At 26.5% G+C, this 27,454-nt stretch overlaps 2 protein-coding genes across 5 annotated transcripts in view; one reads left to right on the forward strand and one right to left on the reverse strand.

Annotated features, from left to right (window-relative positions):
* Positions 1-290: 290 nt before the first annotated feature.
* On the reverse strand, positions 291-4,494 carry LOC127289142 (aspartate--tRNA ligase, cytoplasmic). Its single transcript, XM_051316919.1, has 12 exons — positions 4,336-4,494; positions 4,054-4,091; positions 3,468-3,552; positions 2,832-3,015; positions 2,638-2,740; positions 2,175-2,490; positions 1,834-2,005; positions 1,470-1,617; positions 999-1,188; positions 845-925; positions 623-734; positions 291-541 (listed from the first exon to the last, which is right to left on the reverse strand). The coding sequence occupies exons 2-12, from the start codon at positions 4,089-4,091 to the stop codon at positions 378-380; spliced, it is 1,593 nt and encodes a 530-aa protein (XP_051172876.1). The 5' UTR covers positions 4,336-4,494; the 3' UTR covers positions 291-377.
* Positions 4,495-4,755: 261 nt separating this feature from the next.
* The window catches only part of LOC127289153 (protein sidekick), a 40,268-nt gene continuing 17,569 nt past the window's right edge, over positions 4,756-27,454 (forward strand). For all 4 annotated transcript variants that reach the window (XM_051316930.1, XM_051316932.1, XM_051316933.1 and 1 more), the window contains exon 1: positions 4,756-5,903. In XM_051316930.1, the coding sequence (XP_051172887.1) occupies positions 5,792-5,903 (112 nt within the window). In that variant the 5' untranslated portion in view covers positions 4,756-5,791. The remainder of the gene's footprint in view (positions 5,904-27,454) is intronic.

The raw sequence follows: 27,454 nt of genomic DNA on the forward strand, positions 1-27,454 counted from the left end.
GATGCAATCTTTTTCCAGAGAGGGGGGAGGGGGAGAGAGAGAATATTAAAGAGAGGCAGAAAATATGTCAATTTTCCATATATTTAGCAAATATAATAATAAGCGATCTATTTTAGATAATTGAATGATTAAAATAAATTAATTTTTTATTGCCTGTGAATTATAAATTTTTTTTTTAAATTAGTCGAACTTGGAAAAAAAATAATGATAATAATAGTAAACAAAAATAAAAATAGTAATAATAATAAATAATAATAATAAAAATAGTAATAATAATAATAATCAAGATATTTAATTATTTCACAACTTTATTTTTTCAAAAGTATATAAATTTGCGTTTTTAAATGTCCATGAAAAAAAAATTTTTAAAAAAAACTTTATGGCGTAAGACGTTTTGGATCACGGGGGAACATTGAAACTTTTCTTATGTTGTCTAATCCAAGATATAACATTACAACACGTTCCATTCCAATTCCACCTCCAGCATGTGGTGGACATCCATAACGAAAAGCGTCAATATATGATTTTATTTTTTCAATATCTATAAAAAGCAAAAAAGAAAACACACTTTTTTTAATATTTAGTTTATTTAAAATTATTAGTAATTTTTTGTTATCTTTACCAATTCCGTGATGTTTTGCTCTCTCAGTCAAAAATTGTGAATCGTGAATTCTTTGAGCTCCGGAAATTATTTCCTCGCCTCTCATAAACATGTCGTATGAATTGGAAGATTTCTGAAAATTGTGTAAATATATTTGATCATTTTTTTTTTTCACATTAAAGGAAAAAAAAATTATTTTAAAATAAAATCAAAGAGGAATTTTTTTCTTTTTATTTTTCTTACCGGATTTTTTGGATCGGGCATTGTATAAAATGGCCTAACAGCAAGTGGATATTTGTCCAAAATGTAAAAATCAGTGTCGTACTAAAAAAAATTATAATAATAATAATATTAATTAAATAATGAAAAACATTCGTAGATAATAAAAAAAATTTACCTTCGCTTTGACGAGTTTTCCAAGAAGTTTCTCGTCGGGTGTTGATAAATCGTCTTCCTCACCAAGTTTGACACCAGCCTCCGCGAGTAATTTAATTGCATCTGAAAATTCCAGTTTTAATGGTGGATCCAAAAATTTGAATGGTTCTACTTTATATTGTTGATTGACGGCCGCAATTTCGTCGGCGTAGCTAAAAAAAAAAAACAAAAAAAATTAATTTTGTTTTTTATAAAGAATTTTTAAAAAAAATACAATTATATAAATAATTAAATAATAATTCATAAAAAAATTATTGGTAATTAAATAATAATTTATAAAAAAGAATTTTAAATTATTGAACAATATTTTATAAAAATAATTAGAAATAATTGAACAATAATTTATCAAGACAATTATAAACAATAATTTTAAAAAATCAAATTTTAAATGATTATACAAAAAAAAAGAATAATTTCTCTTTTTTTTTTTTACTTGTCACGAAGTCCTCTAAAAAGATCGGTGAACATTTGTCCAATAACATCCACAACTTCATGATAATGATGTTTAAATGCCATTTCTAAATCTAAGCCAACAAATTCCGTTAAATGTCGATGAGTATTTGAATCCTCAGCTCGGAAAACTGCAAAAATAAATTCAATACTAATTTGTTTAAAGTTTTTCTTTCTATTTTTACTATTTTTATTTCTTATCAATTTTCTTTTTCTTTTTTTTCTCTCTTATTTATTTATATATTTATTTTATTTTTCTTTTTTAAATTAAAAAACAAAAATTAATTACTTCATTGAGTTCTAATTTTGTTTTTAATTTATAAAAGAAATGAGAGATAAATATAAACCTGCGCCAATTGTGTAAACACGATCGAAATCGGCAGCAATTGCCATTTGCTTATAAAGTTGAGGTGATTGCGCTAAATAAGCTGAGCCTTTGAAATATGAAACAGTAAACACATTAGCACCGCCTTCACTCGCCGCTGAAATCATTTTTGGCGTGTGAATCTCCACAAAACCCTGCAAAAAATTGAATTTCACAATTTAAATTTCAAAAGAGAAAAAATATTTTTACACTCGCTTGAAAAAAAGAAAAAATTAAATAAATTATTATTTAAAAAAAAAATAATAGAAAAACGAAATAAAATTTTGAATAATTTTTTTTTTGTTAATATAAAAATGAAAGCACCTTTTTATCGAGAATATCGCGAAATAATTTACAAACTCCTGCCTCGACTCGAAATATTGCCTGATTTGCCGGCGTTCTTAAATCAAGAACACGATTGTCCAATCTTGTGTCTTGATTGACTTTTATTGCGGGTCCCGATTCATCGCCCTCGGGTCGCGCAGCATCGTCAATTTGCAATGGAAGTTGTGGCACTGCTGCACTAACAACGAAAATTTGTTCAATATGAACTTCACAATCGTTTTGCGAGCATGATTCAATTTTTAATGGAACAGTCACAACACGCGCTTCTACATCGATTATCGATTCCTTAGTGATGCTGTGGAAAAAAAAATTATATTATTAATATTTCTGTTAATTTTTAATTCATTAATTAATTTTTAATTTCTTTTACTATTTTAATGTTAATATTTAAATAATATTAATAATTTAGTAAAATTAATATTATAAATTTTGGTATTCTTACTTTGAGATAAATTTAATCATTTGCTTGCTAATTTTTTCGTTAACAGCCACAAGACCTTGTACCGTATATGATTGTTGCCTTATAACAATGAAACATTGTTTTCCTAGAAGAAAAAAGAAAGAAATTAAATATCCAAAAAATGGAATGAGAATAAAAAAATTAGTTTTTTTTTTTTTTTTTTGGAGGTATTTTACCTTTTGCTCGACTCGTATGTAAACGACCACGTAACCAAACAATTTGATCAACACGTTTTGAATTTAATTCTTTAATATCAACATATTTTCTCTCCGCGTGTGACTCTTCACTTCGAATCATTTTTAAAAATCCATATCGTTCCTTAGACACGTCCTCTTCATTTGTAACCGGTTCTTGTTCCGCCTTTAATTTGGGGGAAAAAAAAAGGAATGCAAAAATTATTTTTTCCACAATTATTATTATACAATTTTTATTATTTTTATTTTGAATAAATAATTTTTATTTTCATTATTTTTTATTTAAATTAAATTATATTACTGGAAAATTTGAATTAAATTTAAATTTAGTTCAAATTTAAAATAATTGAATTTAAATTTAAATTAGATAAAATTCAAATTTTAATTAAAACTGAATTTTCTAATAAATTTAAATTAATCGCATTTATTTTAAATTTAATTTGATTGCTTATTATTTTTTTTTTTCAAAGAATTGAGAATTTTATTTGAGTTTAAATTTAAAATAATTAAATTTAAACATAATTTAAATTCTCAATTAAAAATTAAATTAAAATTTTAAATTCATTTGTTTAATTAATTAATATATTTAAATATATAAAATTTATTTATGTAACATACACGTTTTGCCGCATGTTCCGCTTTTTTAGCTGCTTTCTCGGCCTCTTTCATTGATTTTTTTAAAGCTTTTTTCGATGGTGCATTACTAAAATTAAATTAAATTTTTTATCCTGATTATTATTATTATTATTATTATTAAATATACTTTTAATTATTAAAAATATCAATAAATGAAAATTATATTAAATTTTTTTTCAGTTAAACTTTTTTGATTTTTACAAAATTTAAAAATATTTTAATTTAATTTATATTTTTTTCTTTTTGAATCTAAAAAATAAAAAGATTCTTTTTTTTTATTTTAAATTTGTTATTTGCATTTTCTAACAATTTCGTACTTTGTTAACTTGTTTTTTTTTTAAATTAGTCGGAAAAATGTAAATTTGAAATTCGTAAATTTTTTTTTCTAACGTTACATACTTCAGTCCTATAAAAATTCAAAAAAGAAAAATTCGAAAAAAACCAAATATTAAATACTTCTATTGAAAAAATAAATAAAAATCAACAAAATTTGATTGTAATTCAATTAAATTGCATAAAAAAATTCATTTTTTATCCATAAAATAATAAATATATATAGAAAATTTACCCTTCGACTGCGGGAGGAGCGGCTTTGTCAACACCCATCTAAATTGCGAAAAATTTGACAATTATCAAAATAAATTGCATCATTATTAAAAAAAAAAAAAAAACAGATAAAATTTACGTACGATAAAAAAATCGTCTTAAATTTTTATCTCTTGTTCTTTTGAAAAAAAACAATTTTTTTACGATAAATATTATTATACAACGTGGCGTAAAAAAAACAAAAAATTTTATAGGTTATATTCTTACTTTATACTGGAAAAGTAGTAAAAATTAACCTACAAACCTTTTTTCTCTATTTATTAACACAAAAATTGAAAAAACAATATCTTTATTATTTTTTCCAACTAATTTCTCATATTATTTTAACGAGTATATTTTTATTAATTATTATTATTTACTGTGACACTAAAAATAGTCTCAAAAACGTTACGCCCCCTTTGAGTTTCTACTCGAACTATTTGAATTTCGCGCGAAATTCAAATAAACATTTTTTTTATTTACCATAGGTTGGTAATACCGACGAATAAAATTCAAACATCAGCGCTAGATGTCACGTGAGTGGTGAAAATTGGACATGTTTCGTCACTCCCCACCAATCAACGTTGTTTGAAACAAAACATTGGCCAAGTGTCATGCGATTGGTTGAAAAATAACCCCCTCTTATTGTCATGCGCAGTAACACAATTTTCGACTTGCATTCTGAGCAAAGAATGTTTAGAACCGTTGCGGTAGCGATGCTAACAAAACGATATGGTTCGGTAATGAATTTTAATTCTTAATTAACTAAAACACGTGTGTTACTATTAAATAAATAAATTGAAAGTTTATTAAATTAATTACCCTCGCGAAAAAGTGGTGAAATTCATTTTCTCGTGAAGAAGAAAAAAAAAAAAGTTTTATCTTCGGAGCCAGGTGGCTTACTTCGCAGGGTTGCCAGGTTGCACCCAGGTGAACGTCAAAGCGTGCCCTCTTACCTGAATTTGTGTCGCGCGCGGTCTCGAGCAACGTGTCAATTTTTTTTCTGTTATATATGAACATAGAAAAATAATAACTAAATTAAAATTGTGAAATAGGGAATTTTTTCCACCAAGTTACGGGGAATTTGGAACAAAATTTGTTAAAAGGATTAAAGTGGTTTTTTGTGCTCTTGAAAAGAAGAAAAAAAAGTGTTAACACGTGTATGTGTGTGTTATATATGTGAGATCCGCATTTTTTTGCTACGTGCAACAAGTGGTTTTTTTTTCTGTTTCGCAAGCGAAGGAGTGTGAAAAAGGCATAAATTCCCAAAAATTTTTTTTTTTTTTTTGCCCTTCTCTTGTGCGCGACAATGGTTTTCTACCTTCAAGGGACTTTTTCTATTGTTGTGAGCGCAAGTGAAATGGTGAACAACAACCAAGGGTCCCGTCGTCGTTTAAAGAAATAATGCGCCGTTGCCAGGTGTTGTCGGTGCGGGTGACGGGTTTTAACAGAGAACAGTAGTGGAAAAAAAAAACACTTGAGAAATAAGGAAAAAAAAAGAAGTTTTCTTTTTCGTGTGTGTAGTGCGCGAATTCTTTCGAAGAAAAATGATTCGCGGGTTTTTCCATCACAACAACAACAACAACAACAACGTGAATTAAAGTGAATTTTGTACAATTGTTGTTAATTATTGTAAACAAAAAGAAGAAGAAGTGGCGAAAAAAAGGAGGAAAAAAAAGCTTGGCAGGAGAATTTTTTATATTTGACAACTGCCAAGCATAATGATGAATAAACAACATTGGGAATATTTTCGACAGGCAACATGGCCTTCTTTTAGGAGAACATTAGTTTTTTTTATTGTAATTCTTGTCGCTGGCAGCGCTTGGAGTACAGGTGAGTTTTTGTTTTTTTTTCTTATCTTGTATTTATTATTATTATTATTGTGGCGATTTTTATACTTCCTTTTTTCTTAAAAAAAATATTTTTGTATTTTAACTGCATTGTATAATTTGATGCACTTTTTACTGTGCAAATTTTCTTTATATAAGAGGAAAACATTTTTTTTTTAAATGAATTATTCTCAAATTAAGAATTTATTATTAATTTAGGTATCGCGTTTTAAAATGAAAATCTTTATTTTTTTTTTGCATTTATAATTTATTTTTAAGGTATTAAAAATATTTTTTTCCCTTTATTCTCAATTTGAGAATATATGTAAAATGTAATCTGAATTTGAGAATATTTCAAAATTTCCTCTACATTTCAGAATATTCTTAATAATTACACTGAATTTAATTATATTTTTTAAAAATTTACTCTAAATTTGTGAATATTTTCTAAATTTCCTCTAAATTTAAGAATATTATTAATAATTACACTAAATTTGAGAATATTTTTAAAATTTACTCTAAATTTGAGAATATTGTTACTAATTATATTAAATTTTCAAAATTTCCTCTACATTTAAGAATGTTCTTAATAATTACACTGAATTAAATTATATTTTCAAAATTTACTCTAAATTTAAGAATATTTTTAAAATTTCCTCTACATTTAAAAATATTCTTAATAATTATACTGAATTTAATTATATTTTCAAAATTTACTCTAAATTTGAGAATATTTTCAAAATTTACTCTAAATTTGAGAATATTTTCAAAATTTCCTCTAAATTTAAGAATATTATTAATAATTACACTAAATTTGAGAATATTTTTAAAATTTCCTCTAAATTTAAGAATATTGTTACTAATTATATTAAATTTTCAAAATTTCCTTAACATTTAAGAATATTCTTAATAATTACACTGAATTAAATTATATTTTAAAAATTTACTCTAAATTTGAGAATAGTTTTAAAATTCCCTCTAAATTTAAGAATATTCTTAATAATTATACTGAATTTTGATTATATTTTCAAAATTTACTCTAATTTTGAGAATATTTTTAAAATTTCCTCTAAATTTAAGAATATTCTTACTAATTATATTAAATTTTCAAAATTTCCTCTACATTTAAGATAATAATTACACTGAATTAAATTATATTTTCAAAATTTACTCTAAATTGAAGAATATCCTTAATAATTAATCTAAATTTAAGTGTATATTTCGTAATTTATTCTAAATTGAAGAATATATTTAGAATTTAGTCTAAATTGAAGAATATATTTGGAAGAATTTATTTTAAATTGAAGAATATATATCAAAAATATTATCTAAATTTTTGGTATTCTTAATTTAAGAGTAAATTTTATATATATAAAGTAAGATAAAAAAAACTATAAAATCAATTGACAGAATGCACAAGAGTTTATTATAAATTCAAGAAAAGTCATGAAACCATAAAAATATATTCTTCACACGCAATAGGAAGCCATATAAAATATATGAAATCAATTGAAAACAATTTTGAGGTTAATTTGAGATTCCACAAAATGAATAAGTTAACTTCGATTAAATAAATCGGAAAATCCTTCAATCGAATCCCTATTTAAAATCTATTGAATTCAATGAACTTTTATTTCTCTCTATCTATCTATATATATATCTCTCTCTCTCTCTTTCATTTAAATTTTATATATCTCTCAAAAACTCATATTTTTAATCATTAAATATATTTTTAAAGTCCATCATACGAATGAATGATTGCAATTGTATACGATTTTTGATTTCCAATGAAATATTATAGAATTCTTTTTAAAATCGATTACGTGCGTGACTGTTGAAATAATTCGTAACATATTTAGAGGAAATAATCGTGAGGAATGAAAGGATTTTATGTATATATATGTGTGTTGAGTTTGAGGTCAGAAAATAATATAAAGAGGAGCTTGAAGAATGATGGAGAAACGGATATATATGAGGAAAAAAAAGAAAAGAGAAACTTTTGTAGAAAATAAAGAGGGAATATATATTGATAGTGTAATATAGAAATAATAAGATACGCGGGCATGAATATTATTACCCCATATGGAAGTTATAAGAGAATTTTTGTGACGCCGAATTTGAAATTATTTCGAATTTTTAGTAACAGGAGAACTTTTTTTTTAGAATAATAGTTTAAAACTACGTTTGGAACCGTTTAAACTAGTTCAAAACTGTTTTGAATTAGTTTAAACGGTTACAAACAAGTTTAAAACAGTTTCAAACCAATTCGAACTAGTTTAAAATAAATCCAAACTCGTTTCAAACTGATTACAACTAGTTTGATTTGTTTCTAACTAGCTTAAAAAACTGTTTTAAATGGTTATAAACTGCTTAAAACTAGTTTTAAATTGTTTTAGATGGTTACAACCTAGTTTAAATTAGTTTAAATCTGTTTTAAACGATGAAAACTAATTTAAACTAGTTTCAAACTGTTTTAGACGGTTACAAACCCGTTTTAAACTGGTTAAACTATATTTAAACAGTTTCTAACTAGTTACAAACTAGTTTAAAACGGGTTTGAACTAGTTTTTAACTGTTAAAATTATTTTAAAATGGGTTTTCAAGTAGTTTTAAACATATTGCAACCGGTTTAAAACGGTTTTAAACCATTTTCGAACGGATTAAATTAGTTTTAACAGTCCAAAACTAGTTTTCAAATAGTTTAAAACTAGTTTGATTTATTTTAATTAGATTTCAACTTGTTTAAACAGTTCCAAACTAGTTTAAAACCGTTTTAAACTGGTTGCAATATGTTTAAAACTACTTGAAACCGGTTGCAAAAACTTTAAACTAGTCCAAATAGTTTTAAACCACTTTAAAATAACTCCAAACTAATTAAAAAACAGTTGCAAACTAGTTTAAAATGAGTTCAAACAAATTTACAGTATTTTGAAACTGTTTAATTTTTAACTGTTTTGAACTAGTTTGTAATTGTTTTTAATTAATTTAGAGTTATTTTAAAGTGTTTTGAAACTATTTGAACTAGTTTAAGCTTTTTGAAACTAGTTTAAAACAGTTTAAACAGATTAAAACTATAGTGTTAATTGTTTCAAACTAGTTTTAAACAGTTTCTTACTACTTTTAAATAGTTTTAAACTAGTTTTAATTGTTTTAAACTCGTTTAAAACTAGTTTTTAATAGTTTGAAATAGTTTTAAACTAGTTTTAAACAGTTTCAATGTAGTTTAAAGTAGTTAAAAATTCTAATTTGAAGTTCTGATTCTATTTCTGGATCAAGCATCCCTGTCCAGTACCAAAATTCGGCATAATGCCACTAAATACTGTTTTGTTTTCTCGTGTGACCGTTCCAATTGTGTTTTGTCAGGGTTTTGTTTTACAGTAAAATAGAATCATCAAAAGTATACAGTAAACACCCTATGAAAATATATATGTTTCGTTTAGGTGTGTGTTATTGAACTAATCGTCGAACAGCATCGACTGAGGTTTTAAAGGGGTATTTATTGTGTGTGCTATTCTAAACGCATGTTAATGTGGAACAATAAACTGATAGATGGAAGCCATATGTGTATTGAACCTTTTCTATGTACTTTTATGCTTGTGTCTTTCTGTATATATATGTATAATCGCATAGGGTGTAAAACAAACCAACACACATTACACCATTGACACGTGCTGCGCGCCTGTTTAATCAATGCAGAAACTGAGACCATGAGGTCAACGATTTAACTTCATTCGCACAATTGCCCGAATTAACATCGTAATAAATCCCAATTAGAATCGGCTCGTGCACACTGTACACGATATATATATATACATTCACTCCAGCATCTTTCTTTCAATTTATATACACAGAGATTTTTCGCGCATATCAACCCAGATAAGAATCTCCAGACCTTCGTTCTTGATTCACTTTATATATAAAAGGGTTCTCTTAATGTTACATTCTTTTTTCCTTATACAATAATGCCCCATTTCCTCTTTTGCCTTCAAGAGGTGTTGTCGAAAAAAAAAACTTCATGGTAAATTTCTCTCTCTTGCTTCTATAACAATCTTGACAGTCATAATTCCGTTTAACTTTCTAAAATAGGTCGTTCTATTTTAATAGGTTCTATTCTTGAAACCCTCTTTTTTTTCAATAGACTTTCAATTTCAGGTGCAATTTTTTTTCTAAATTTTCTAAATTTCTTTAAGAGTTTTCTGGTTTTTTTTTTCCCCCGACAATTTTAAACCTTGTTCTTATTTCAGTATAATATAGATCGCAAATAAGGAATTATTTTTAGTCTTTATTATTAGGAGATTAAATCTTATTGTGTTTCAATATATAATTATTTTTTTTCATTGTTTGTTGTGCTGATTATTGTTATACAAAAACATGGGGAGGTAACATCATATCCATAGGTACTTAAGAAGATAGTGTCAATGCATGTTTAAGTAACTGTATCCACGTTCAACTTCCTTTTGCAAGACAATTTTTTTTTTCTTTTTTTTTTTTAAATTACACACACGCGGTATTAAATGTCATACAAGGAAAACTATATAAAATACACGTTATATATACAAAGTATTTTTCAAATATATATAAAAGTTTTTTAAACTTTAGAATTTGTAAAAAAAGAGTTTTATAATTGAATATTGTTGTTGGATATATAATTATAGATCTATAAATTATATTATAAATTGTATTGTAAATATAAATTATAATATAAATTATATTGTAAATGTATATTATAAATATAAATTATATTCCATTTATAAAATTATTTTATAATTTATAGATTGATATAATATTGTATACAGTTATAAATATGGGAAAAAAATTTATTTAAAACATTGTTGTCTTCCTGTCACAGACAATTAAAAAAAAAATGAACAATTTTCCTCTTAATTTATTGTTTTCTTCGACAGTATTCCGTATGGCGTCAAGTATCAATATATATACATATAGGATGAAGACAATTTTCTAATTTAGTCTCTTTAAAACCATTTCACTTTCAAATAAGTAGTCTCTCTTGTCGATTATTATTGTCATTGGAAGTATTCTTTCAAAGCTTATATATCTATATTTATATGCATATATATTGATTTTAGTTTTGGCTAAATCTAAAATTCTAATACTATTTCTGATTATAGTTTTCGTTCTGTTTTAAACTGTTTAATTTAGTTTGAAACGACTTAAACTAGTCTGAATCTGTTTAAACTAGTTAAAAGTAGTTTGTAACAGTTTAAAACAGTTTTAAGCTAGTTAGGAATAATTTAAAGTAGTAGTTATCTGTTTTAAACTAATTTGGATTTGTTCTTAAGTATAGTTTAAAATGGTTTAAAACTAGTTTAAAACTAGTTTGAAACTAGTTTAATATTTTTTTTAATTTAGTGAAAGTACTTCTCCCTTATTTCAACAGTTCAGAGCTGATTAAACAATTTTGAACTTGTTTGAAACGATTTTAAATTTGTTGAAAGTAGTTTGAACATGTTGGAAACAGTATTTAACTCATTTATTTTAAAACTGGTTTGAATCAATTAAAAAATTTAAAACTAGTTTTAAAATAAACGAGTTAAATACTGTTTCCAATATGTTCAAACTACTTCCAACAAGTTTAAAACCGTTTTAAACAAGTTCAAAATTTGTTTAATAAGCTCCGAACTGTTGAAACAAGTACTTTCACTAAATTAAAAACAACATTAAACTAGTTTCAAACAGTTTCAAATTTAATTAAACAGTTGAAAAAAGAGCCAAAACTATATAAGCAAAGTAGAATTAGAATATCATGGACTTTAAAACCTTCTACAAAAATCAATAGTTTTCCATACTAATTCAAATGAAAAGACAAGTATTCTTTATCTAATATTCATTATACAACCAATTTTTGTTTCTGCCACTATCTAGGTGTCTGATGACACATATTGAGAGCCAGACTTAGAATGGGATTATCTTAATCAGGCTTTGGTTAAACTCGAACAAGTCTAATCTTATTAGACTATATAGCATTAATGTGATTGGAGAGAATAAAAGAAAAAAATAAATTTAATGTAAGCCTTACTATTTCCGCTTTTATACGCGTACATACATATATTTAAATTGAATTGTAATTATATTTGAATCAGGTGCTGTAATACTTTTAAAGATCTCTTTTTAAACTCGTCTCTATATAATCTTTTTTAAATGTCTGATATATTTAATTCTTTGTTGACCTCAGAAAAAAACCGCATGTTTATTTAATGAAATTTTGCAGATGTTAGAAAGGGGTGTTTTGAAAGTGAGGGAAAAAAGGGTTGAACGTTAGGTTATTGCAATGAAAAAGGTATATCTATCAGGAGTATATAGCACGTCAGCTGAACCAGGTTAACAATAGAAGTATACACAAGGGCCATTGCCTGCTCTCTTAAGAGACGTGTTTCCCCTTGGGTCCGTGATTCCACTCGGCCATGTAAATTTACTATAGTTACACCACCTTTTTCATACATACATATATATATATATATATATATATATATATATATATATACTTTTAAACGAGCCTCATCCCTTTCCTTTAGTCATAAATCCTTCTGTTATAAACCTTTAGACCTTAAGTTTGTACGTCATTCGTCAAGTACTTATAATATACGTATCAATTTTTTTTTCTTTTAATGTACCATTACAGAAACTAATATTTATAATTTGAATCTACTATTTTAAAATTGTTCTAAACTAGATGAAACTGCTCGTGAAACTGTTCTAAACTAGTACAAACTAGTTTAAAATGGTTTTAAACTATTTAAAACAACTTTGAACTAGTTTAGAACAGTTAGAAACTATTTTAAAATAGTTTCAAACTACTTTCAACTAGTTAAAATCATTGATAAATAGTTTTAAACTGTTTTAAACTAGCTTCAAACTGTTTAAATTAGTTGGAATATGATTAAAACTGTTCCACACTAGTTTAAAATAGCTTCAAACTACTTTAAAAAAGTTAAAAGCGGTTTTAAATCAGTTTGGAACTATTAAAACCGTTATAAACTAGTTTCAAACAGTTTTAATAAGATTCAAACTAGTTTAGAACAACTCTAAACTAGTTTAAAATGGGTCTAAATTATTTTGAATCTGATTAAAACTATTTTAAACTTGTTTGAAACGGTTTTAACAAATTAAAACTAGTTTAATTAATTTAAAACCTGTTTAAAACAGTTTTAAAGTTGTTTATAACTATTTTACACTAGTTTGAAACGATTTTAAACTAGTTTAAACAGTTATAAATAATTTGAAAACTATTTCAAACTAGTTCGAAACTATTTAAACTGGTTGTAATCTGTTTAAACCGTTTCGAACAAGTTTCAAACTGTTTTAATAAGATTCAAACTAGTTTAGAACCATTTTTAAACTAGTTTAGATTTGTTTTAAACTAGTTTAACTTTTATTAAAACTGTTTAAAACTTGTTCGAAACAGTTTAAACAGATTACAACTAGTTTTAAATAGTTCCAAACCATTTTAAAACCGTTTGTGACTAATTTAAAGTAGTTTCAAGTTATTTTAAACTAGTTTGAAACCAATTTAATCTGATTCCAACTAGTTTAAACAGTTTCAAACTAATTTTAAACAGCTTTAAACTATTTAAAAAAAACTTTAACTTATTTAAAATAGTTTTAAATAATTTTGTTCGAAAACAGTTTTCAAAATAAAATTTTGACGATACACACAGGTAGAAAATTGATACGTTTTAATATTGATTGTCATAAGGACACTTGGTGCTTTTATTTTTTTTTTCTTTTTGTTCCTATCCTTACTTATAGTTGACGAAAAGGGTTCCCCCCCCCCTCTTCATCGTCGTTGCTCGCATCATCATCAAAGTGAAGCACCTACGTGTCTGAATGCTCCGTTCTCAGCGACCGGATGCCCTCCCCCTTTTTTTTTCTTTTCTTTATTCCTCGACCGCATCATCTTCATTATTATCTCACTCCCCGTTTCCCTATACCTCACCAAAAAAAAAAAAACCTTCAACCATAGTTCTCTCTTCTTTCGTTTTTTACATGATTTTGTGAGAAATGCAACAGAGCATAAAAAATCGTGTCAATTGAGTTTGAAGAAAATTTCATCCCACGCCTACTGCTGCTACTACTACTGTTAATTAATGCATGTGGGAAAAAGTTTTTGTTGAAATGAAACAATTTCTTGTATATATACTCATTTATTGTATATATATAGAGAAAAATCATGGCCTTTGTTTCTTTTGCACAAAATTGTTTCCTCTTAATGTTAAATTCGATTTTGAACATGGGAAAATTTAGCCAAATGCAGAATTTTTTTTAATAGCCAATTTTTGTAATTTGAATTTGATGACAATTTGGGTAATTAAAATTTTAAATAATTTTCTTTTTAAATAATAATTTATACGCTCTCTTTACTATTACAATAGTTGCAATCGAGAAATATTGATCGTTTTGACCCGTACTTGGATAAAGATTATCGGATTCTGATCCTGACACAAATTACTGTACTGATATAAGCTGAAGCGTAATCGTAGCTTAAGAATATAGTGAAGGTGCATTAGAACTTGACCTTGACGGAGCATTAACTCCTCTATATAAAACTGGTTGTGTGTGTCTCTCTTAAATATATATATATATATATATATATATATATATATACGCAACAAGCTGGTTGCCTGGTTTGACTTGTTGGTCGCGCGCGCGTTGGAATCGGTGAACTTAGCGGACATTCCACAGAGGATAATATACACTTGACTACTATATACGCATCTATCTCTCAAAACGGATGCTAGGTTATTGCTGTATGGTAATTAGAAACTAACAATGAGAAAACGAGATCCGGATTATAAGAACTTTTGCATTGTTTTGTTATATTTCTTTTAAAAATAAAAATAATATAATTGGAGATCCAGATACGAATACAGTATATATATATATGCATCTAAATTGGCTGTAAAAACTAACGGAAGTATTGGTTCATTTCGGAATCGTAGTTATTTACACCGATTTAACAATTGAAAACTTTTGTTAGGGTTCGTAGAACTGGTATACTAGTACCTTTTGGGACTTGTAGGAGAACTTGGAGAAGTAGAATTAGAATCAGAACTAGGACGAGAATCAGAGTAAGAGGTAGAAGTAGAACCAGAACTAAAACTATAGTATCAGGCCTGAAACTAGAATTAGGACTAGAATCAGAACCAAATCTAGAATCGGAATCGAAACTAGAATCAGAACTAGAACTATAGAATCAACCAGAACCAAACCTAGATCCAAAACTAGAATAAAACCAAAACTACAACTGAAACTAGAATCTAAAGTAAAATTAGAACTATAAACGGAACCAGAACTAGAACCAGAATCACTACAGGAACTATTGAATCAGCAATAGAATTCGAACCAAAACCTCTTGAAAAGAAACCAAAAGGCTTATATTTCCGAACATGAAAAAGGATTTATATACTTTTGCCCCTAAAGATTAAAGTTAAGACAAGAGACGTTGGAATTCCTTGAAACTTTATCAGCAGGAAGAAGGTCTTTTTTTTTCCTTTTTTCGTGGCTCCTCGACGATAATTCCCATTATTATTATTCCTCATGGGTGGAAGCAGCAATAGTGGGGTGTACCGTCTCCGCAATATGGTGGTCGTTCGCAAGGGGCCAGTGACCGCCCCCGGCAAGGTTCTCCGTCTTTTCTCTCTCTCTCTCTCTCTCTCTCTCTCTCTCTCTCTCTCTCTCTCTCTCTCTCTCTCTCTCTCTCTCTCTATCTCTCTCTTTCTCTTTTTCTTCTTTCTCTTCTAGTTCTTCGTGTATTTGTAACCGGCTGGTTTTGTTAATGTATGTCCGATTTATATGTGTTTATAGTTTGTATAGGTGTATTGTGTAGGATACAGGTTGTGTTGTATAGGTATAGGTGCGTTTAAAGGTATAGGTATGTAGTAAAGGTATAGGTTTGTTGTACGTTTTGTGCGTAAGAAAACGTTTGCTTTTCTAGGTAACGTTCGCGACCGGTCATATATATACACACGCGACGCTCGAGTAATACTCAATTTTCTCCAAAGGCCGTTTAGAACTGATAACGCCTTGCTTTTATATACTTGTATTACGTATACAATATGTAGGTATATTACCTTACTTTTTTTTTTTTGTTTCCTGTAGTTCGCACCTGTTTTTGTGCGTTCTGACTTTATTAGTCTATGATTCATTTTATAATCATTGCGTATACATATAACTTCTCGTATTAGAATATAAATGTGACGCATTCTGGAGAAAGAAAAAAAAACCTAAGAAGCAAAAAAAAAATTATAGAGTTAGTTTGAAGTTTTAACGAGTAAAAAGTAGGTCCAAAAACTTGGAAACTATGTTAGAAGGCTTTAAATTTAGAATGGTTTACAACTCTTTGGTTTAAAACCCTAAAAAACCCTTTAAAATAGAACCGAAAATATAGAATCGGAGGTAGAATCAGAACTAGAACTATATAAAAACAGAAGTAGAACCAAAACTAGAAACAGAGGTGTAAATATACAGATTCGGAACAGTACCAAAACTGAACTAAATATACAGAAATGGAACCAGAACCAAACCAAATAGAATCCGAAATAGAATTAGAAGTAGTATCAGAACCAGAATCAGAAGTAGAACCAGAACTACAGAAGAAGAAGTAGAACCAGAACTACAGAATCCAGAAGTAGAACCAGAACTAGAACTATATAGAATCATCAGAAGTAGAACATATATAACCAAAACTAGAAACAGAACTAAATACTTAGAATCGGTACGAGAATCAGATTATAAAGGTTACGATCTTTTAAATATTTTAAAATCGCGAAAACAAAAACGTAATTTTCTTTTCTAAAACCTGTTTTTGTTTTTATCGGACTCTATTTAGAAATTTATTTGTCTATTTAGAAATGGAGTATTGTACAGTTTTTCTAGCCGCACAGAAAACAAGAATTCCAGACAGTTACTAATTGAATGTACACTTGTTTCAAAATCATCATCATCATATTCATCATCAGTATGTTAGAGTAGAGGTCGAGATACCGTAATTCAGAAGGTATTCTGCAATTTGACCGCGGAGGTTAACACTAATTATGAAAGAAGCACTAGTCAGCTTTATAATGAATGATGTTAATGAAACTAGTGCACTCTGCTATACTTTTTTTCTAACACACACTCTATATTTGGCCAATTATTAACGCCTCTATTATAGTTACGTCGTAAATCTATAATAAAAAAATTTTTTTTTTTACTGGTGCGAACGATTAACCCGCATTGACGGGGGAACAAGAACATTGGCTAGCTACCAAGAAACAATTTATATACTACTGCAGAGTGAAATTTTCATTGATTCACATGGAACACGCTTTACGAATAGCAAAAAAGACTTGGACGATTGTATTAATCAAATCGATTTAGGGCTGCGGAGGATTGTATATTGTTAGCCACTAATATATCTATAAGACGTTTGTTGAATTTCTAATTTGAATATATTTTTATTGCAAAAAGGAAGAGAAAAAGAAGAAATTATTATACAAAAAAATATTCTGAAATTTAGATTTTTTCGGTGTAATATTATTATTAAGAATGGGTTTTTAAATTATCTTAAACGATTTATTTCTTAATAATACACGTATCGAAAGATATAGAATCCTTCTCTCTTTCTCTCTGTTATGGAGTTTTGTATATACACTAAAAGAAGAAAAAAGAAACAAAACGCATCTATTTGCAGTTCGTCATTCCCGTTTTTCAAGACGCTTGTGGCAGCGTCCGGTCTTTAAAAAAAAAAAATTTCCATTCCAACCACAGAAAAACTTGTACATGTATTCAATTCAATATCGCAGTTCTTTTTTTTTGGTCGATATATATGATTCTTTTATAAATATCTGAATTTTATACCATATATCCTTTTCTTGTGATTTCATCACAAGTCTGAGAAAGTTTAGCAAGAATTTCCTTTTTTTTTTACAGAAATTTTTCAGAGAATTTTTAAGATAGCCTAATTTTTACCTCGTAGAATGCTCAATTTTTATTTTTACAGAAACGAGAACAATGGATGTTTATTTTTAATGTAAGATTCGGAATCGTCGACCTTTAATTAGTAGAAAACGAGTACCATGACGCAAGTTTTCTTTTTTTTAAAAAAAACCCATTTTTTTTTGGAAATTTTTTCGATTTTTGAATTTTTAGAAAAATATACTCTAGTTACTGTTAACATTATTATTTTTTGCACTAAATATCGTAACTTTCAACATATAACCAAAAATTGAAATTAAAAAAAAAAAATTTTGGAAAAAATTTGGTTTTTTTTGAAAAAAAAGAACACTATGGGTCATTGTACTCGTTTTCTACTAATTTATGGTCTGGGTTTCCAAATATAACATCGAAAATGTCGAAAAATCATCACCGTTTCTGTTACTATACCAACTTTAATGATAATTATTAATTGTATTTTTTTTTTTCATTTACCAATTTCAAAAATTAATGAGTCAATGAAATTTTCAGTTCAGTAATAATGTATCATATATTATATTCTGACTAATCGTTTATAATGATTACAGACAGTGATTTTCATTATCCGGTTGGTTGCACCGATCAAACGATTAATTCTTAGTGACCGATAATGAATCCCTCGTAAACGGTCCATGATCACGAAGAGAAGGGGAAAAAAAATAACGGTGCGAAACGACCCCATGAGGTTACGCTCCCTTAAGCTATCGCTCTCTTTTTTTCTCTCTCACTCACTTTACTCCCCATAGGGCACGCGAACTCTAGTTTATTTACCGCCCATTTACATATCACTCTCTTTCTCTGTGACACATGGTAGGACAGCTGCTCGTTTTTTTTTCGTTTTTTTTTAACAAAAACAGTTATTGAACTTGAACCTCATACTCGCCCTCGTTCTTCATTCATTTTTATTTACCACACACAGTGTTTGGAAATTAATTTCTGATGATTTAATTGTCCAATTGAAATATTGAATAAAGTGGATTGTATATTTGAAATCGCTGACCTTGTATTAGTAGAAAACGAGTATAATGACCGTAGGGTTTATTTTTCCAAAAAACCAAATTTTTTCAAAAATTTTTTTTTTGATTTTGGAAATGCTAATTTTTAGGTATGTGGTGCTAAAAATCAGTTCATAATGACAAAAATATTGTTTCTAATTAATAATTATCATTGAAATTGGTAGAAAAACAAAATAACAGAAACGGTGACAATTTTTCGACATTTTCGATATTGAATATGGAATGACAGGCCATAAATTAGTAGGAAACGAGTACCATAACAAAAGTGTTTTCTTTTTTCAAAAATACCAAATTTTTTTGGAAATATTTTTTTTATTAAAATTTTGAATATTGAAGGTTAGAATTTACTTTTATAGAAACAAAGGATAATAGTAGTATAAAAACTACTCTACATATAAAAACTAGAGTATAAAAATTCAAAAATCAAAAAAATTTCCAAAATTTGGATTTTTTTTGAAAAAAAAGAACACTAGCGTCATGGTACTCGTTTCCTACTAATTAAAGGTCAAGGATTTCAAATCCAACAGTAAAAAAAATCCATTGTTTTGTATGCTGCCAGAAAGGTAATTTTCAACTAAAATAAAAAATAAAAGGTAATTAATTAAAAAGTATAAAAAAAAATTTTTTTTTCCTCTTTAAACGTTTCATATGAAAGAAGTTTTGTTTCTTATGTTCTGGCTCAATGAGCGTACTGATCGATCGAAAAAGAAGAAGCAGACTATAAAATTGTATTTTAGTATATAGTGATTGTTGGGTTTATATATATATAACATCCTTTATGCTGATAATATATATATATTGAAATATTCGACTCGGCTAATAAAACTATTGGCTGTGTTGCCTTTTAACCAGCCGATTCAAAGAAATAATTTCTTCTCCCCGGTATGGGTCGTGACAAGACTGTAACGTCTCTTTAGACTTCTCGTGAAATTGTCAATAGTCGTTCAAGAAGTTAACCTTTTATAGCCTCTAGGAAACAATTTTTTTTTCTTCTTTGTCCTTATCGTCTTCCTTTTATTTTTCTTATGCAAAAGAAAAAAAAAAAATTTGCAATAATTATTGTACTCCTTATTTTTATCGTTTTGTTGTAGTACTTGAAACCTAGGCAAAACTTGAATGGCAAACGTGTATACCCAGTGACCACTTTTTATATAGATATATATGTATGTAGTATGCGCTCAGAATCTTGTTTTTAAAAACCAGCTCTCTATTCATCCCTCTCACTTTATATAAAGACCCTTCATTTCCGTCCATATATATAGAAAAAAAAAAAAGTATAAGCTCTTGTCACGCAAGTGTATCTCTCCTTCACTTTTTAATAAGTCATGTAATTCTTTTCTATTCTATTTAATAAAAATAAAATAAATCTGAACCGAAAAGAAAATATTCTTGATTTAAGAGGATTCCTTTTAGTATTTAATGCATATTTTCCTCTATAGAATATCATGCAAAAAGAATTCCTCTTATTTTAAGAGGATTATTATCTCTATTCAAGAATATTCCTCTTAAAATAAGAGAAATTCTTTTTTGTTCGTAATATTCTATATTCCTCTTATTTTAAGAGAAATATATTCTTAAATACATAATCATCCTCTTAAAAAAGAAGAGGAAAATACTCTTTGATTAAGATTAATATTCTTGATTCAAGAGAATTTTCATAATAAGAATAATTTTTCCTCTATTTTCAAGAATATTTTTTTCAATGTGTATTGAGTTATAATTATTATTTATTTATTATTATTGTTATTATATTAATATTTATAATTAATATTATATAATAATAATAATAACAAATTTTTATTTATTTAAAACGATGTAAATTACTGGTAATTTTTTGTGTTGAGAGAAAAAACAAAACGACTTTCATTTTTATTTACGAGAAACATAGAGTTTAAAATTTATTATGTATATGTCTTATTATTATTATTGTTTACGCTGTGTTAAATTCACGAGAGACACGCATACGGTAGACGTTGAACCTCTTCATAAATTCAACTTGGTTGGAGAACACGTGGCTGTGTAAAATTTAGCGTAAGTGCTCCACATGCCATATGTCTGGTTTCCCTGAGAGAGCGAGAGAGAGAGAGAGAGAGAAACAGAGTCAGTCAGTAAATGTACACTTCTGTGGACGACGACGACGACGACGACGAGAACTTGGCGCTATTTCTGTATATGACTGGAAAAGCAATCAAAAATGCCATCTTCCTTTTTTTTTTTGTTTTTAATACCCTTTTGCCATTTCCGACTAGAATATTAGAAAACGATTTTTAGTTTAGTTTTTTTTTATTATTAATATTATTGGCAATTTTATTAACATTACTAATAATAAGCAAAAAATAGTAATAATAATAATAATAATAATAATAATAATAATAATTAAAAAAGAAAAGAAAATAGTTGCGTTTTTCATTAAAACGACATTTTTCCGGAATTAATTGAAAGAATTCTGGTTGAGATATCGAATATATAAACGCGAACCAATGAGCGTTAGGATGCGCGCGCAATCGCTTTGCCATTGGTCGACGTAACGCTTGAACGTGATTGGTGCGCGTTTCAATCGTTCGTAACTTTCACACTGTTACTTGTAAAATTAATTTAAAAACAGTATTTTTCTCGTTATTTTTACCATTATTATTAGTTGATTATAAAATTATTATTATTATTATTATTATTATTATTATTATTATTATTATTATTATAGTTATATTATTGATTATTATTATTTATTTCAAAAATAAACGGGACAAGTTATTATTATTATTACTTATTTTTATTGTTATTATTATTCATTATTTTTTATTATTTTTTATTATTTTTTTTTTAATTTGGTTTTATTCTTTTTTTTATTTTATTATGTAAAAAATAAAATTGTTTACTAATAAATTTTTTGTGCTTCGGATTTGAAAATTATCGCGCGGGATTTCTCTCTTTCTCTTCCTCTCTCTCTCGTTCTCTAAAAATTTGTGAGGCTTCTTCTGTGATCCTGTTTTCCGACCCTGAACTTCGATTACGCGAAGCCGAGTTCGTAGACTTTTGCATGGCACGAGGCCAAAATGACTTTGTAATATGAGTCAACTGTGTGAATACGCGCGTCTCCAATGTGTCTAGAAAAGCGACTCTCATATCTGGTCCTCTTTCAAAATTCAACAGTCAAATTTTTCTAATTTAATTTACATTTTTTTTTTTGGTTTTTTTTTTTAATAAGCATGTTTTTCAAAAATTAAATTGTTTATGAATAAATTATATTTATTATAATTATAATACTTTTTTTTTCTTTTTTGAATATTGGGAAAATACTAATTTCACTCTAGGGATTAAAATAAGTATTTTTTTGCCCTAGAAGGTAAAAAGTACTGTTTTTTAACCCTAGGGATAAAAATGGAACTAGGGAGTTACTATTATCATTGAAAATATTCATAAAAATATTATTATTATTATTATTATTATTATTATTATTATTTTTATTATTTGTGTAATTATTATTATTTTTTTTGTAATTATTATTATTATTTTTGTAATTATTATTACTATTTTTCTAATTGTTATTAATATTATTAATAGAATTTCTAGTTTTTAAACATTATTATTATTATTATTATTATTATTATTATTATTATTTTGTCTAGAAACAAAAATGTGCCAACTCTGTTAAACACTAGTTTATGAAAATAAAAAAAACAAGAAGGAAAAAAAATTGATTCTTGAAAAAAAAAAAAAAAAAAATATTTGTTAAGACAACCGCGCAACGTCTTTCATAATTTCCGCTGAGATAAGAACTTAAATTCGCTTTCTAAATGAAACCAACAAAAGATTTTCAACGCGTTATTGAATTAGTTTTACGGCACGTGTATTTTATTATTGCGCTATACAAGAAAAAAACTTTCCACATTACATTTGCAAATTTTGCGAATTTTTTTTTTTTTTTTTTTCGTTACGCTCTTGAACTTCTGATTTACTGTGTTCTTTTTGATTTTCATACATCACAGTTATTGCTCTATTTCTTATTATATTATGAAAAAATAAATAATTTTATACTGGAAAAAATTTCAATAAAAATAATAATAATAATATTTTAAATAATGATATATGTACTAATTTTGAAATATTTATTTATTTATTTATATAAATATTTATTTATTTATTTATAAATATTTATTTATAATAATTATAATAATATAAATATATAAATAATATTAAAAAAACTGATATAATAAAAATCGAAAAAAAGAATATAAATCTTAATTTCTAATATTAAAATTAGAAATATATTTATATTTTTAAAATATATAAAGAGCAAAAAAAAAATAAACATAGGAAGCAATAAAAAAAAATTTTTGTCAATAATTGCCGACTTATTTTGTTAAGATTTATCACCAAATTGCAATCAGTCGCGCCACTATTTCCTGTCAACGCGCAACCCCTATTTGAAGTTGCAGCTGTTATTATATCCGGAAGTTCATTTTCTTTTTTTTTCGAAAAAAGGGAGCGACATTATTTCCGAAGATATTTTCTTGAACACGTGGCCAACCGGAAAGAAAAAATGTCGACTCAAGTATTTTTTTTTTATATTATATATATATATAGTCTTTGATCTTCTAAAAATATTTTTTATTCTCTCAAATTATATTATGATACTTTTTCGAAAATATATACAACAATTTTTGCATTTGGAAAAAAAATTTTCAAAATTCGAAAAATAGATTTAAAAAAAACCCATGGAAAATTTTTGATTTTTAAAAATAAATAATAAATAAAAATATTATTACATATTAATATTATTATTATTATTTTTTTATAAAAAATCTTCCAGGTTCCTAAAAAGAGATTCTATAATCCATAGAAATTTTTTTTTTTATTGGAATTAAATAATTTATTTGTGTATTTTTTCGTTTCTTTACTCTAGGTGCTAAAATGAGTATTTTTTGCCCTAGAAGGTAAAAAGTACTGTTTTTAAGCCCTAGGGATAAAAATGGAACTAGGGAGTTACTATTATTATTATTAATACTATTTTTATTATTATTATTATTATTATTATTATTATTTTATAAAAAATCTTCCAGGTTCCTAAAAAGAGATTCTATAATCCATAGAAATTTTTTTTTTATTGGAATTAAATAATTTATTTGTGTATTTTTTCGTTTCTTTACTCTAGGTGCTAAAATGAGTATTTTTTGCCCTAGAAGGTAAAAAGTACTTATTTTAAGCCCTATGGGTCCAAATTACCCTAGAGAGTTACTGTTATTATTATTAATACTATTTTTTATTATTATTATTATTATTAATACTATTTTTATTATTATTATTATTATTAGAAAAAAACCACAAATTTTCAAAAAATGGATTCTATAACCCATAGAGATTTTTTTTTACTCGAATTAAATGATTTGTTCGTTTTTTTTACTCTAGGGACTAAAATTATTATTTTTAGCCCTAGAATGTAAAAAAAATGATGTTTTTAAACTCTAAGGGTTATAATTAAATAATTTATTTATCCATTTAAAGTCTTTGTCAAAAAAAAAATTGCTTTTTAAAAATAGCGTTTTTCGGGAAAAAAATAGAACCTTTTACGAGTAATTTATTCGTCGAGCGTTGAACCGAAGTGAGAGAGAGAGAGAGAGAGAGAGAGAGAGAGAGAGAGAGAGAGAGAGAGAGAGAGAGAGAATTTTCTTCAACCCTGCAGTAGTTTGAGCCCTGGGGATGAATTCTCTATTTTATTTTTTTTCAAACACACACACACACACGAAGAGGGGAAAAAAGTAGAACTTTTGATTACCGGTTTTTGAATGGCCGGTGTCAACTTTATAGAGAGTGAGAATAGTTTGGTTGGATGAGCTTTAGAAAAGCGGAAGTTACTAAACTATTATTCAGATAAAGAGAAGATTGCAATGGAGCACGAGGTTGACCACCTGCAGACTGCAGAGAGATGCACTTTATACACAACCTATATATATATATATATGTGTACTAACACAACAGCTGGAAAAGCCAGTTGCGTTTGAAAGGGACGCAATGCGGAATCTGCAACATTTTCTGTTAGTACAAAAAAAAAAACAGAGAGAGACAGAGCGAAACGGCTCGCGCCTTTCTGAATTAGATTCACACAATAAAGAGGCAAAAGACGATGGATTTCGTGCCTTATCTTGTTAAATCATAACAAAATTCCAGAAACACGTCTCAATTGGACGATTTTTCTCCATACTCCTCTTCACTTTCGTTATCGAGATAAAAAAAAAACGGCGAGAAATTGTTTGCTGAATAAACGCAATTTATTTTTTGTTTATATAGTTTTACTTTTTTTTAAAATTTTTTTTACCATTTGTACTTTATTTTATACGATTTTTATACTTTTTTATACGATTTTAATATTTTTTTACGATTTTTATACTTTTTTTTTACAATTTTTACACTTTTTTAAATACTTGTTTTATGTATTTACACATTTTTTAAATCAATTTTTTCGTGTATAATCGAAAAAAAATTATTAACAAATATTCCAGGCTTATTCTCGATGAAAAATTGAGAAAAAAATGTTTTAAAACAAATTCGATTGGATGCGATGGTTTCGAGATAAATGCGATTAAAGATGCGCTTCAATTGTTGACAAGGTGCGCACGCAGACTGGTTTGCGATTGGTGCGCGTTTCGAGATGCGCGCGCACATTGCATGGAATTGGAGCGCATTTTTAATCGCTTATGTATCTCAAAACCATTTCGGTCAATTTAATTAACTTCTTCTTCTTCTTTTTTTCTTCTCAAACTTTTGACAAGAAACCTGACATTTTTTTTTTCTTGATAATATATTTTTTAAAAAAAACTACATTTTTATATTATTAATACAAAAAAAAAATAAATTTTCATTACAAAATTAGCCATTTTCGATCATATATTTGAAATCGTTGACCCTAAATTAGTAGAAAACGAGTACAATGACCCTAGTGTTCTTTTTTTCCAAAAAAAAACCAAATTTTTTCAAATTTTTTTTTTTATTTTGGAAATTTTAATTTTTGGCAAAATATTGTTTATGGTATTTAATACTACAAATCCGGTAGATAGAAACAAAGGGTAACTATAGATAGTAACTAATAATATTTCCAAAAATTCAAAAATCGAAAAAATTTTCAAAAATTTTTTTTTTTTTGAAAAAAAAATTAATATTGTCTTGGTAGTCATTTCCTACTAATAAAAGGTCAACGATTCCGAATCTTACATTAAAAAAACAATCCCTTATTTATTAATCCAAAAAAATTAAACTTTTGCAAAAAAAAATTTTCATTTCAATAAAATATCAATGTAATATTGAAAACGAAAGAGAAAATTAATATAAGAGGAAATAGTTTACTCTGGATTACATATGTGGCATCTTGTAAGTGTTCAAGTAGGAGATAAAAATGAAAAAGAGAGAGGGATTTAGAAGAGGGGGGGGGGGTTTTGCACAGTGAGCAGGTTTTGAATGTTGTCTCGGGTATACGCTCTATATATATATATATATTTATTATTACCTACCATGCTTATTAAACCTCTTCCTTTCGTTGAATTTCGAGCCGCACACAAGGATGCTGAAGATGCCAAAAGGGAATCCCCTTCACTCTACACTTGAGATAAAAATCTCGCTTGCCATTGCCATTTCTCGTCGGTTCCAAATGATTGCATCCGCCATTATTTGAATCAATTTCACTTTACACTTTATTCATGAATCTCCTTCCATACGAATTTTATTCCTCAATTTTTTATTTTATTTATTATTATTATTATTTTTACAAATATAATAATATTAAAATAAATATAAAAAAAGACTTATTTATATTTTATTATTATTATTATTATTATTATTATTACTATTATTATTATTATTATTAGTATTTTAATTAATAATATTCCATCCAATTCTATTATAACAAAATTTTATCGCCTCTTATTTAGAAAATATTAGGAACATAACCTCAAAATCACATAACCTCAAATTTTAAAGTAATAAGTCAGGAAACCATTGAAATTTGAGGTTATTTATGGAAATTTTTTGTAACAATAACAATAATAATATAATTACAATATAATAACAATAATAATAAAAATTATAATTAAATGAATGCAATTTTTTTCAATTTAATTTTTTGTAAAAGAAATATTTTAGTTCCAGGTTTTTTATTTGTTTGTTTGTTTTTTTTTTTTTTTTAAACGCGAATCATTCAATAAAAAAAAAAAAAATGCGGAAATTGTCAATAATAAGGTGTGTAATAGAATTCTCCGGATGCTGCTGGTTCTAATTCTTTACGCTTCGAGAATTATTTTCAATGCAATGAAATAACAGAAAACCCCCTATTTTTTTATTTATTTTTATTTTTTGCGCTATATAATCTTGTTAATGATTTTTTTTTCATCAGAAGCTGTTGATGATTATATTTGTCATGTAACGCTTCGTTGATATTGGAATTGATAAATCTTCTTTTGTTTATACAATGACTGACCTACTCTATTTACATTCTTTTATGTGTAAAAAAAAAAATTCGAAAATAGGGTCAATATCCTCTTAGTATATTTACTTATAAATAATTTTTAATTAACTTTAAAAA

This window comes from Leptopilina boulardi, unplaced genomic scaffold, assembly GCF_019393585.1.
Source record: "Leptopilina boulardi isolate dan_hultmark-lab unplaced genomic scaffold, ZJU_Lbou_2.1 LbouV2_4, whole genome shotgun sequence".
In the NCBI taxonomy this organism is placed as follows: domain Eukaryota; kingdom Metazoa; phylum Arthropoda; class Insecta; order Hymenoptera; family Figitidae; genus Leptopilina; species Leptopilina boulardi.

Bases quoted from the DNA above. Each gene is read 5' to 3' on its own strand.
- LOC127289142 (XM_051316919.1), bottom strand. From the start codon at position 4,091: ATGGGTGTTGACAAAGCCGCTCCTCCCGCAGTCGAAGG. The intron at 2,741-2,831 runs GTAAAATACCTC...TTTTTCTTCTAG, and splicing joins ACATACGAGTCGAGCAAAAG to GAAAACAATGTTTCATTGTT. The intron at 1,618-1,833 runs GTTTATATTTAT...TTATTTTTGCAG, and splicing joins TGTTTACACAATTGGCGCAG to TTTTCCGAGCTGAGGATTCA.